The 14,358-nt window shown below is 38.0% G+C and overlaps 1 protein-coding gene across 1 annotated transcript in view; it reads left to right on the top strand.

Annotated features, from left to right (window-relative positions):
• Window positions 1-14,358, top strand: part of ITGA9 (integrin subunit alpha 9) — a 313,194-nt gene that overhangs the window by 252,629 nt on the left and 46,207 nt on the right. The window contains exons 21-23 of the mRNA XM_067470189.1: window positions 660-743; window positions 1,274-1,382; window positions 7,082-7,189. Of these exons, the coding sequence (XP_067326290.1) occupies window positions 660-743; window positions 1,274-1,382; window positions 7,082-7,189 (301 nt within the window). The remainder of the gene's footprint in view (window positions 1-659; window positions 744-1,273; window positions 1,383-7,081; window positions 7,190-14,358) is intronic.

Genomic DNA, 14,358 nt, shown 5'->3' with positions numbered 1-14,358 from the left:
TCCTTCTTCAGTGTTCCATTCGTGAGCCATAACCAGGTCTTCTCCCTGTCAACTTTTCCTTCAGTTTTGTCAAGGAACTTCCCATGCAATGCTTGTTGTTGTTGTTGTTGTTGTTGTTGTTGTTGTTGTTGTTGTTGTTGTTATTGTTACTATTAGCCATCCCCTGCCACGCATTGCTGTGGCCCAGTCTGTGTAAATGTGTTTAGTGTGTGTATATATGTGTATATGTGTGTGTGTGTGTGTGTGTGTGTGTGTGTGTGTGTGTGTGTGTGTATATATATATATATATATATATATATATATATATGGTTTTGCACATTCATTGTAATTTTTGTTTTTGGGCTTTTTAAGTCCCCTCTGCTGTATTTTTCAGTGTTTTTAGAAGTGATGGTCACTTGTTGGCCTGATAGGTGTATTGTGTCCAAATGTGGTGTCAATTCACCCAGTGGTTTTTGAGTTATGTTAATTCCACAAACGAACATTACATTTTTATTTATATAAATGATTTCCATAGAATGGCATTCTGAATATTAAATAGAATCAAACTGCTATAATTAGGTAGAGCAGAAGCACCACCAATTCAACAAATTACATTCAACTGTTGTTGTCAGTGTAAGGGCATTTATTCAATAATCTTAATTCTCATTCATTTTGTACAGTGGGAACTTAGAACACAACCTCCATGACAACTCTCTCACCCTCTCTGTTCCTCTGATGCATGAAGTGGACTCCTCTATCACAGGGTAAGGCATTTATCATTGTGCAATTCTGACAGTTATTTTAAGCATGTCTTCTAAGTTAGTTGCAAACCAACATGTTTCCTTTGTTTACATGAAGATAATGTTTCCTTATTTTCACTAAAATTTCCAGACTTTCAGCTCTTAGGACATGATAAAAATGTTTCATTTCCTTATTACTTTTTAAAGCACAAAAACATTAGGCATTAAGTACAGCATTATGATCTAACATTTTAAGGAAACATCATTTCTGAGGTCAAGTCAGATGTTTTGGTTCAGATCTGGCAGACCAAAGGTTGCGGCCAAATGTTCTGGGATAGTACAGGTCACATGAAGGTCTGGCTGTGTACCGTTCTGTTTAATTTCACAGTCAGGGCTCTGTTTATGTTTTCCTTCGTTTGTAGGATAAAAGTATGTAAGGAGAAATAGATAATTTTGAAAGGGTATCAAAAGGGGAAGCTATTTATCCAACAGAAAACAAAGCTCCTTTTTTCTCCTTTTGCAATCTCATATTATTCCTACTTTCTCTCATTCAGTGTGGTATCCCCAAGTTCTTTCATTTATGGTGAGTCTGTGGCAGCTTCTCAGTTTATTCAGCTGGAAGATTTTGAATGTCATTTTCAGGACCTCAACTTCACTCTTCAGGTAAAAATCATGCATAACAGTCTCTTGTACTAACTATACTTTAATTTTACCTGGGAGAAAGCACAATTGAAGGCTGGGTCATTTACTTTAGAGTAGAAATGTATAGGATTGTTTTGTAAAAAATACATAGGCAAGAAAGTTATTTTTCTGGTTTTTCTTTTTAGTGAAAATATGGATTTATGGTACTGTTCTTGCATGATAAAGTGTTTTAGCATTGTACGGTACTATGACTCTGGAGTTTGTGGTAGCCTTGGCAAGTCACACTTAGGTTGGGTCTACACTGCCATCTAATCCAGTTTCAGAATGCAGGTTAACTGCATTCAACTGGATTATATGGCAGTACAGATTCAGCATCAGAGGAAGGCAAAAACAACACTCTTCTGAACAAATCTTACAAAACAAAAATAAGCCCACCCCATGATAGGTTTACCTTGGGGTTGACATAACTTGGAAATGTGTTGAAGGCACACAACAACTATATGTTACTGCTGATGTGTTTTTATATGAAATGGCATGGTACAGTAAATATATATCCATTAGAGCAGTGGTTCTCAACCTGTGAGTCCCCAAGTGTTTTGGCCTACAATTCTCAGAAATCCCAGACAGTTTACCACCTGTTAGGATTTCTAGGGGTTGAAGACATCTGGGCACCCACAGGTTGAAAATCACTGCATTAGAGTAATGAGAAGGTAATAAAAAAATCTCATTTGAGATGTGAAAGTGGCTGCTCTTTGGATTTTGGCCACATGCTTTTTCTCTAGTATTAAGTTTTCCTTAAACATAGTTACCCTGGTGCCACTTTTACCACTGTATGATCCTTCTTTCATTCTCAGCAAATTCTCAGGACATAGTGTGACTTGGCAGAAAAAAATACAAAAATGAATAAAATGAATAAAATCCCTACTTTGGTTCATGCAGCAATTTATATCAGCAATACATCAATATATTCATTCAGTTCTACCAAAACAAACTATGAGGCCAATGTCGTGTTAAGGTTAGGGTGCTGGTCTGGAACGGAGGAGCACCATTTTCAAGTGGCCATTCTGACACTGGGCTCACCGGATGGCATTAGATCTACCACTCTCTTACAGCACAGTCTACGTCATGCTTGCAAAGCAAAAACAAGTGTTTATGTTGTAAATATATGATCCTTAGATACAAGACTCAATGTCTGGAATGGACTAGTCTCAGTTCTTAGTCCCTCAGTTCATACAACTGCCATTAGTTGTTTGCTTTGTCATTTGTCCTTTCTTTCAGCTATTTACCATTCAAACATTTGCTATTTATTTATTTATCATGTCAGAAGCGAACCAAGGTTACAGTTGTAATGTATTTAAAAACACAAACAAAGTTTAAAAATTTGGTATTATACTAAATGTCCTTTGACAAGTAGCTGGCCTTTGGTGTTACAATAAGAAGGTCTTCCATTGTGCATGTGGCAGGGCTCAGACTCAGATTGTAATAGATGGTCTGTGGTTTGCTTTTCTCTACACTTGCATGTCGTGGACTCCACTTTGTGGCTCCATTTCTTAAGGTTGGCTCTGCATCTTATGGTGCCAGACCACAGTATGTTCAGCACCTTCCCAGTCATTTAGTCTCCTGTGTGCCCAGGGGGGAGTCTCTCATTTGGTATCAGTCACTGATTGAGGTTCCGGGTTTTAGCCTGCCACTTTTGGACTCTCACTTGCTGAGGTGTTCCTGCGGGTATCTCTGTAGATCTTAGAAAATAATTTCTTGATTTAAGGCATTGGCATGCTGGTTGATATCCAGCAGGGGGTGGGGAAGCATTTGCTGTTTGGCTCTAATCCTATCTAGGCATACGTAAACATATGCCATATTGAACTCATTGTAGTTTGCACTGTTTCTCATTTAACTTTGAGGAGGACATGGTTTAATCAAAACTGGATATTTTTAAATTACAAAGAAATTAAAGGCTCCTTCTGTTGAGACTCAGCATTCTGGCACCATACCTACTACTAGTAGTAGGAGAAGAAGAAGGAGTGGATATAGGAGTACAATATATTCCAGTTTGAAGAAGATATTCTGGATTTTTATATGGCAGTGTGGAAGAGGTTTATGTGTGTATATAAATATTCATAATGGCATTTTAAAAAGACATCGTTCTCTCCATCAGTTTCTCATCTGTACTATTCCTGAATCCATACGTCATGAACGTCTTTCTGGCCACTAGATGGAACTCCAGAATGATAGATTGCTCAGTGAATGTGTTTTGTAAGATTGTAATAAGTGTTTTAAAAAATGTGTTTTCTCCCAAACATGATGTTATTTTGTGACTAATTAATAGCACATGTCTCCCACCATGGAAGGTAATAGTTCACAGCAACTAATAGAGGAGTTGTAGAAGTGTGGTCAGGACTGGATTTATGGGATATAGTTTGCATAAGTCCTGATTTTGTTTTGTTTTTTAAAATTACAAATTACTAACATTTTCAGTCTTAAATTGATCAAATCATAAAAGTTAGCTAAATAGTGTAGAAGTAAATCAGTTTTACTGGGTTGTTGTGTGTTTTCTGGGATGCATGGCCATGTTCCAGAAGCATTCTCTCCTGATAGAATCATAGAGTTGGAAGAGACCTCATGGGCCATCCAGTCCAACCCCCTCAGAGGATGGCAGGCATCCTCAGAGGTTGTGAGTAAAATTGGGTTTATATCTCTGTGGAATGTCCAGGGTTGAAGAAAGAACTCTTGTCTGTTTGAGGTAGGCGTGAATGTTTCAGTTGGCCACCTTGATTAGCATTTAATGGCCTAGCAGTTTTCAAGGGTTGTTGGGAGAAGATTAGTTGGCTCTGATTGTTTTTGAGTGTTGTTCGTTATTTACTGCTATGATTTTGGAGTTTTTGAAATTGTCCATATGCTTGTGGATTTCAATGGCTTCTCTGTGTAGTCTGAAATAGTAGTTGTTAGAGTGACCCAGCATTTCTGTGTTCCCAAATAATATACTATGTCCAGGTTGGTTCATCAAGTGCTGTGCTATGGCTGACTTCTCAGGTTGAATAAGTCTGCAGTGCCTTTCATGTTCCTTGATTCGTGTTTGGGCAATGCTGCGTTTGGTGGTCCCCATGTAGACTTGTCCATAGCAGCATGGTATAAATCAGTTTTACGTTGTACAATAAAAGTTGATATTGAACAAAAAGCAACTAATTAAAAAAATAAAAACAGTGAAAAGTATATTGAAACAAACTATAGACTGAGCAGATGATGATCTTTTAAAAGAAAACCCTTTCATTTCCTTTATAGTGGAGATTCAACCTTTCCTCCAAATCATTAGCTCTTCACAATATAATTGCTAGATCATTTGTTTTCTAGTTTGTTTTATTATGCTTGCACTTTATGAAGTAGTTAGAGCTTATTGTAGTTGGAGTTGGATTCTTTCCCCTTTTAAGTGCCTCTGGTTTTTGTAAGGTTTTGGCATTGTGCACCACTTCTCTTTATCATTCATACATTCTTCAAAACATGACCAATGTTTGGAGAATGAAATCTAGATGTTTGGATATTTTGAGTCAGTTGGATTCTGAATAGCGCCATGTATAGACCACGGCATATTCCGAGACTAAATTCTAAACATTGCTAGCCGTGTCTAATTGAAACTGTTTATTTTTCAGCATGTAAATGTTTAGGCAAATGCATCTATGTATAGGCATGCGGGGCTGAATTAACTGTAAGGCTAAGTGTTCTCAAGAGAGAGAGAGACCCCCAAACAGATTAAACAGTTCTGAAAGCAGAGGTTCTGTCCCACAGGCTTACTGTGAAGCAATGGTCCATTCAAAGGAAGGCTCTGAACAAATGCCCAGGCCTTCATGCAGGAGAATTAGCAGAGAAGCTCCCAAATACACAGAAAGTTAAATTGTATAGATTGCCATATAAGGATACATACAAACACAAACTCGCTAAGATCATTAAGTGCAGGATCCAAACGAAACCACTTAATCAAACTCTTTCCATATATATTCATTAGCTGAGTTGATTCTAACGAGTTAGAAGCAACCTAGCTAAATTCCAGTTCTAACATCTGTGTTTTAATTCTTTACATCTAGAAATCAACTTTAATTGGTTTTTTTCTTTTTGCTATTATTATTACTTTTTGTGTCAGGAGCGACTTGAGAAACTGCAAGTCACTCTGGTGTGAGAGAATTGGCCGTCTGCAAGGACATTGATCAGGGGACGCCTGGATGTTTTTTTTATGTTTTACCATCCTTTTGGGAGGCTTTTCTCATGTCCCCGCATGGGGAGCTGGAGCTGACAGATGGAGCTCATCTGCTCTCTCTCAGATTCAAACCTGCAACCTGTTGGCCTTCAGTCCTGCCAGCACAAGGCTTTAACCCACTTCACCACTGGGGGTTAATTTTTATTGATGGAAAAGAAAAACTATAATACAACTATAGTAGAACAAATACATTATAGCTGTACATTTTTTAAAAAAACAACACCCTACTAATTTCCTTTCTAATTAGTGCCACATTTTTCACACCTGACACCACAAAACCCCATATAAAAATAAAACACACCAACACACAGGTATGTACACAACATTTATACTAAAACAAGACTAACTAATAAGCATAAAGACATGTCTACAGACCTATCCCTCTCATTCTTCTGATGTTTTTTATCCTAACTAGTCTATTCTCTTTAAGAAATATTAGGCAGTCACATGTCTACATTCAATAACATACTAAAAGCTCATATATCCCACAAGTAATGGACCCCCCCCCCCAAAGTAGTGGAACATATTATTCAGTAAATCTGAAGTCTCTCTTAAAACAGACAAATATTGTCTCCTCTATCAACCTAATACATTTGTCCATCTCAATTCATTTACAAATTTCCATTAGTCGTTATCAAAAATTCTTCAGTCTTACAGAAAGCTGTATCACAAAACAGTCCACTTTAATTGTTGAAGGAAGGTATAAACATCTACAGGTATCATGTATTTTGCTTTCCTGAGAGTAAGTGTATTATAAAATATATGGCACTGTTTCCATCTTGGTATGCTCAGGAATATGATGACCTTGGTTAAAGCTTGAACTCATGAAATTGACTACTGAAGCCCTTCCTTCAGCTTAATGATTCATACCCAATGGGCCCATTGCCATACACGTGTTTAATCTGGTTATGATTTTACTATTGTTCCAAGTTCCCCAAGAGCTCCCCAATGCTGAACACTATCCCAGAAAAGGTTTACCACCGGAAGAGGTCCCATGCAACACAGAACACTTCTGTAATGAGAAGTCAAAAAACCAAGGATGGATTTACCATCCCCACAGCTACACTGATTTCCCTTGTTTTCCACATTTCTTTTTGTTGGCAATGTTTGTGCCCATGTTAGAATGGATTAAGAAGAGGCCGGGGACATGAGAGAACCTCCCTGCAGGATAGTAATACATGCACAATGGAGGACCTTCTCACAGCAACACCAGAGGAACTTGAAGTGGCCAGTTTCTGATCAAAGGAAATTTAGCATATTGCCAAGTTTTCAACTTCGTAGTTTTTTTATACATTATAACTGTATTGTCAATTTGCTTCTGACATTATAAATAAATAAAGAAGAGGCTTACAGTAGTTCCCAATGAAAGTGTTGTGCCATTTAGAGTTCCTGAAAGCCAATTGCAGCCTTACTAGAAACACATTTTCTGACATTTGTGTGTGTGTCTTCATTTTTTACTTCTTCTTTTCTTAAGGTGTATAATGCTGGCCCAAGCACACTCCCTGGATCTTTTGTCGACATTTCATTTCCAAACCGTCTCTCGGCTACAGGAGCTGAAATGTTTCATATTCGACAGATGATGGTGAGTAAAATATGTTGAAAGGTGCTCTTAAAAGAACGTGTGCAGCAAAGCAAAAGTGTGTTCCACAGGCTTGCCATTTCAAGGAATGAAGCTATGATTCACGGCATGGTAGTTTGAGAGTGTAAAATTTGGCTTTGATCTTATTTATCTGTGGGAATCGAGCCTGATTCTGCCTGATAAAGTTAAGTACCTATTCAATTATGAATCCATTACTGTCCAATATTTTCCTCTCCTGGCTCTATGAAAGACATTGGCCCTGCTTGTCTCCTTTAATGTGCCAACTGTTTTGAAAAACTTTAACCCCAGCAATCATCTATCATGGTTTGTCTGTGCTATAATGCAATGTTATTTTTTCCCCATTGACGCATTCAGATAATCAGTGACTAATAAATGGGAGTTCTCTTTTCATTGGCTCATATTGGCTAAAATAATATCTGCATAACAAATATGTAAGTGTGTAATTGAGGGCAAGGCAAAGATTATATAGAGGTTAGTTCTTACCACACATTGTAGATGTTTGGCCAGGTTTAAACAGAGACTGAATGGCCATCTGTCAAATGTGCTTTGATTGTGTATTCTTGCATGGTAGGGAGTACAACTGGATGGCTCTTATGGTGTCTTCCAACTCTATAATTCTAGGATACAGAATACCAAGTTATTCACAAATGAGAATCTTCTTGGAGAATTTGCTCACCATTATAGGCTCAAGCTTGCTCTTTGAAAAATAATCCAAAACATTGACATCTCAGCAATGGGACTTCTTTCGAGTGCAAAGTTTGGACAAAACATCAGAGTGCTTCTGGCAAGCTAGAAATATAAAATAGCCATATTAAATTAGTAATAATAAGGACTTCTGTTTTTGTTATTCTTTTATGTATTTATACTACAGTAACTAAGCTTCTCTATGCTGTGACTATGAATGACTTGGTAATTTTAGTCCCTTACAACTCCTAGTATAGTGTTTTTTAAAGAAAATACAGAGAAGCAAATTTTATGTTCTGTTACACTATATTATATCACACTGTTCCAATTCAAGGCAGTGTGCACTATAGGTTAAAACAAAATACAACTAAAACAATGTATAACATAAAACATTTTAAAACCATTAAAATATCATTAAAATGCCAAAAAATTCTTAAAATTAATGTAAATATCATAAATGTAAAACCCATTTAAAGCTTAAAAAGCAAACATCCTCACATCCAGTTTTAAAAAGGACTTTCTGCACAATCAATTAATATTGAAGGTTTATATGTCTCAGACAAGGTAAGTATGCCACCCTTGTGTTGCTTAAGTTGTTGCTGTGCTACTCTTTTGTGTAGCACTGAAAACACATAAGAAGATCCAGTTCACATGGAAAGAGCGTAAGCTGAACCATTTCCCTTTATAAGTGTCCATTCTCTTGTTCCATGATTGTCGGTATAGCTTGTGAAAACTACAGAAAAGTAGAATTCCCCAGCTCTAGTACATTGCTGGAGATTCTGGAATTTATGAACTTCCCCAAGTTCTGGTTTTAGGATTAATTCCTGCTCCATTTGATCAGTCAGTATCTCCAGGTACTAGCCGCTCTTCCGAAATATCTCATGGAAAAGAGAAAGATGCATGCAGGATGAAGGAAGAGTAGTTTATCCTCAAAGGGATTGAGCCAGTCAAAGATCATTTCTTTTAAAGTTGCTCTTACTTCCTAAACCCCTCATGTTTTAAGAGTTTTCAAAAGAGGAGGTGGATTATGGCTGGGTCATAGGCTGGGAGCTGAAAAAGTTCCCATCAGACAGATTTTGTTTCTCTGAAACGGCTTGACCTTTTGGTCCATAACAGCTGGGAATCTTCGTTTTGCTTTGGCAAGCTCTCGTTAGGGTCTATCAAATATATCTGTAAATAAGCTAATCTTTAATTGTAATTTGGTGTTGAAGCAGAGGTTATGTTGAGATTACTATAACATCATCTATCTATCTGTACACATAATAAAAGTGAAAAGAGTGTATGCGGGTATGTGGCAGAGGTGTCCACTTACACAGATAGCCTCCCGCCTCCACAAACAGTGTTTCTCAAGCTTTTCTTCTCCAGGTGTTTTGGACTTCAGCGTACAAAATTCCTAACAGTTGGGAAGATGACTGGGATTTCTGGGAACTGAAGTCCAAAACACCTGTAGGAGAAGCGATTGAGAAACACTAGTATGTAGAATTGAAATTGTAGAGATAACTTGTGGACTCCCTATACTACAAAACCTTCACCTCAATGTTGCAGAATTTTAATATTTTCCCTTAGTGATTTTTGGCCATTGATTTGTTGTAGTATCTAGAGCAGTGGTTCTCAACCTGGGGTCCCCAGATGTTTTTGGCCTTCACCTCCCAGAAATCCTAACAGCTGGTAATCTGTCTGGGATTTCTGGGAATTGTAGGCCAAAAACGTCTGGGGACCCCAGGTTGAGAACCACTGATCTAGAGAGATAACTCTCTTTGTAATGTGTTGTGGTTTTGAGGGGGGAAATGGAAAATTTGTACTCAAGGTCTTAGTTATATCACCTCAACAGTTTTTAAAAGTTGACCTTAAGTGGAATACCAACTAATACCAACCAACTCTGAGTTAGAAAGCTGATGTATTACACAGGATCTGTTATTCTTTCATTTTCATTTACTGAAGTATATTTGGTTATGGTCTGGATAAAGTTCTTGACTTCATCTGATGTAGATTGTATATGTGTGTATGTGGGCATGTGGTGGCAGCTTGTTTTCACTACTAAATTTTGTTCCTTTGAAGTTTGAGGATTTGGCTCTGACAAAAGCCGCACAGCAAGAATTTGGGATTACATTTAAATACTCAATGGTTAATGCTTTTTAAACCCATTGCCATAGTAACAACTGGTTATACTCCAAGTCCTTGCTGTCATGTCACATCATTCTGCATATGGTATTTAAAAGTAAATCAGAAGGTAAATTTGGACCATTTATGCACATAGGCATTCTGCCTGAACTTAACTGCTCCTATTCAGTTCTGTAATAAACATTTTGTTAATCTATGTCACGCAATCACTAAACCAGGGGTGGAGATCATGCAGTCGACCACAAATTATTGGGCTGCACATCCCAGCAGCTCTAACCAGCATAGCCAGTGGTGAGAAATGCTGAGAGGAAAAGTCGAACAAAACATCTTTATGATTCCCACCTCTGTACTGAACATATATGTTTCCTACTAAGAAAAAGAATGCACAGCAGTATGTTGACCACTTCACACAGGCCACTGGAATCACCATGTTTCGTGGTCAATCCGGAGACCACTGCCAGAGGACATGGGTAACCCGTTGCCCCATGCTCTGCATTGCCCAGCTTCCCTTTAAGCCAATCCCATGGGGGGGGGGGAAGCATGTTCAGCTTCCCCCCATTCATCCTGGTGCAACACAGGAAGCCTCCCATGTTGCCGCAATGGCGACATACACCAGTTCCACACTAGTTGTCTGACGGAGCCCCACTAGAAGTTCCTTTGCATTGTGAGATGGGATCTGGTGGGTCCCATGAGTCAACTAGGACTGAACCAGCGTACGCAGCCAAAGTAAGCCTCATCTGATGAGGTCAATAGACAAAGCTGCACTTTGCAACACTTGCTCCTTTGTTTCAGCATCTGATACTAGACTAGAGACACTTTAAAGACTAGAGACACTTTAGGACCAGCTGAGTGTGCAACAATGCCATTTAAAAACAAATATGCATAAGGAGAAACTTGGATAAAAATAGTTTTGTGGCACAGTTATGTTTTTCAGTTACCATTTAGGTAGACTTGTCAAGTAAGCTGAATATATGAATTACCTTTCATCATGTGAAGCAAGGAAACAGAAGGCTTGGTAGGATATATCTGCTGGAACAACTACAAATGAGAGGTCCTTTTAAGTTTCCTGACTGGGAATTCTTTTTTTGAGAGGCTCTGAATTTGTGAAAGAGAAGAACAGCATAATTTTCCTCAGGGATACAGCAAAGTAAGATAATTTCCCTGTTCTGCTGTTGATGTAACATTAACTTTGTCAGGAGCAGTGAAAAGGAAGTTGAAAATGATTGATTACTGCTTTTTAAAATAAATATATTTCTAGTAAACTATTATTCAATTGTCAACCTTTCTATTGTTTCAAAGAATGTTTTAATAGCCAGTTTAGGTCAGAGGGATACATCAAAAATAGACACAGTTTCATGGAACTCATCCATAGGAGAATGTGATAGCTTCAAAGCTAAGCAGAGTCATTCCTGGTTAGTACTTGGAAAAGACCACCAATGAATATAAGGTACTGTAGGTAGTATTTCAGAGAAAGGAGCTGGAAGAACCTCCTCTCAGTTCCTTGCCTAAGAAAACTTTCTGAAAATCATGGGAATATTATAAATTGACAATTAATATAAAAACAGATAGCAAGGATTCTTTCTTTAAATTCTTAATTTGATTTAAATAGTCAAAGTTATAAAATGACACCCCTCCTTCTCTCAATACAATGACTTAATTTTTTAAAAAATGGTAATGATGTGTGTTTTAATGTATTGTTGAAGACGTTCATGGCTGGAACCACTGGAGTGTTGTGTGGTTTCCAGGCTGTATGGCCATGTTCTAGCATTTTCTCCTGATGTTTCACCTGCATCTGTGACTAGTGTCTTCAGAGGATTCCCTAAAAATACCAGCCACAGATGCAGACAAAACGTTAGGAGAAAATACTAATACCGCCATACATCCTTGAATCCGCACAACACTCTAGAAGAGTGTTTTGTTTCTGTGTAAAGATGGGTTCCTGACTCAGATTTAATTAATACTACTGTAAGTGTGTGTGTTTGCACCCAAACTCTTGTTTACATGACTCAGATTTTGCGATTGGACTAACTTCATAAAAACCAAAAGCAGAACTCAGAAACTCTGATCTTTCTTTTTACGTCCGTCACAATACATTACAAAAATGGACATAAAATCCTAAGCAAATATTACATAAATGGTTTCTTCTTTAAACAAAATGCAATTATTTTGAGCCCTAATCAAATCTTGTAAGGCCAGTTCAAGTGTTGGAAATAATGATTGGAAAATAGCATTTATGAAAAAAAAACCCTGTATTTACTCAAGTAACTGTGTCATTCATTGTAATGCATACCTCAATTTTGAAGCACCTTAAAAAACATATGCACCACGTTGCAAAAAAAAGTTTTGTTGTCAAATGTAATGTGCAGTGTATCCTTGCCTATTGACTGTTCTTCTGCCTGCCTCACATCAAGCTGAGGCTGATGAACTTCCCAACAGGTGGACGAGTGGTGGCTTCTAAAGCTAAAGCTTCTTTCCTAGGGTGTTCAGACATGAGGGGGAGGCCTTGAAGGTCTCATGAATGAGGCCAGTTAAGATGCTGAACCTCTCCATCTGGCCAAGGTTGGCAGATTTGCCAGACCCAGCTTGATGGAGGTGCACAGATGGATTTATGTGTGTAGTTCTAAAGCACCATTGAATCTAACGTGCACCTCAGTTTTAGCCATGTAATTTAGCTAAAAAAAGGTGAACATTAGCTTTGAGTAAATATGGTATTTAAGTCGATATGTAATAAAACATGCACGTGTCTCCATTGTCATCCACTTGTGGCCTTCTTAACATATTATATGATGTTTTAATAACAAAAACCTTGAGCTTTTCATATTAAAATGAGCAATGAGAAGAACATACAGGGAAAAGTTCTGAAAGTGACATGTGCAGAAGCATCATGTGGATGCAGAGGTGGCTCTAGGTAATTTTCAACGGTAAGCAAACAGTATTTTGCCCCCCCCCCCCCCCCGCGAACCAATCACTGATATATATTTTCTGTTTGTCGTGGGAGTTCTGTGTGCCATATTTGGTTCAATTCCATCATTGGTGGAGTTCAGAAAGCTCTTTGATTGTAGGTGAACTATACATCCCAGTAACTACAACTCGCATATGTCGTCTATTCCCCCCCCCCCCCTCCAGAGCGCCTTAAGAGCGCCCCTGGGCAAATTCAACTATATTGCAAATGCTTACTTTGCGTAATGGGTTGAGCCGCCCCTGTGTGGATGCAAGAAGTGCCAAGTGTATCTGGCAACACTGTTAGAGGTGATAACACAGTAAAACATTTGCACAGTGTTGCAGCAGAAATTTATAATTTTATGTAAAAATATCCCTATAATTATACCGTAAGCACAAAAACATTTTGCGTTCTGTTTTAGCTTAGTTTATATGTACTGTAATCAATAAGGCTTAAAACCCTATGCTGATTTACTGTTTGAAATTTCTGATACAATGTGCATTCTGGTCAGAGCTTTCTCAGTTGCAATGATGCCTGAAATCATGTACATGAAGCGCAAGCAAGTGTTGTTGTTTTTTTTTTTTTGGTGCTATTTTTTATAATGATAATTTTGTTAAATTTTCTTGTATTTCAATTTACAATATTGTGGTCTGATCTGCTATAGGAGGAGGTCCATAGAGATAACACTATGAGTTATCACAACAGGTGACACCAACCTAGTGACACAGTTACTGAGGTGGGGTGAAACTTGGCAGATATACACAACTCTTGGGTTTTAAAATAAATAAATGAAAGGGTTCTGGAGGATCAAATTGAACACCAAACTCTAAACAATCTGCAATCCACAAATAACTGGAAATATTCTGCAAGCTTGAAAGGGCTTGAAAACCACTCACTCACCAACCAGTTATTGACTGTTCTAGTCATGAAGCAAAAACAGGAGAGGTATTCAACCCCTCCTGGTCGCTAAGCCATGGTGGGTGAGCTGTATTCACCTTTGTGTCTACCAGCTCTCCTGGTATCTTGTAACAGCTGTTTATAGCAGTTCTACATGACACTTTGCCATATCAAGTCACAGCTGGCATCCTTATAATGCATAAATTGTCCTGCTTTGCCACCAGAGAAAGGCAGAATGTAAGCACTGTCTTAGATTTCAGCTGTTGAGCACTTAAGTATGGGAATGTTACACGTAAACATTCCTTTCAGATGCCATCTATGGTGGTGTTAAGCTGTAGGTTTGGACCGTTTGGGAGCACTAAAATAAAATAACACAAATGTTTCTTTTCCCTGTTGATATATTGGATACTGCCCATCATTCCTGTTCACAAAGACTTAAATGCCTTTGTTGTTCTTGCCAAACAGTGCTAATTATGTCTATTCTTAGGTGTTGTGCCAGCTTGTATAG

The sequence above is a fragment of the Anolis sagrei genome, chromosome 6 (assembly GCF_037176765.1).
Source record: "Anolis sagrei isolate rAnoSag1 chromosome 6, rAnoSag1.mat, whole genome shotgun sequence".
In the NCBI taxonomy this organism is placed as follows: domain Eukaryota; kingdom Metazoa; phylum Chordata; class Lepidosauria; order Squamata; family Dactyloidae; genus Anolis; species Anolis sagrei.
The sequence above is the reverse complement of the archived record's forward strand: the minus strand, read 5'-3'. Positions and strand labels throughout refer to the sequence as shown.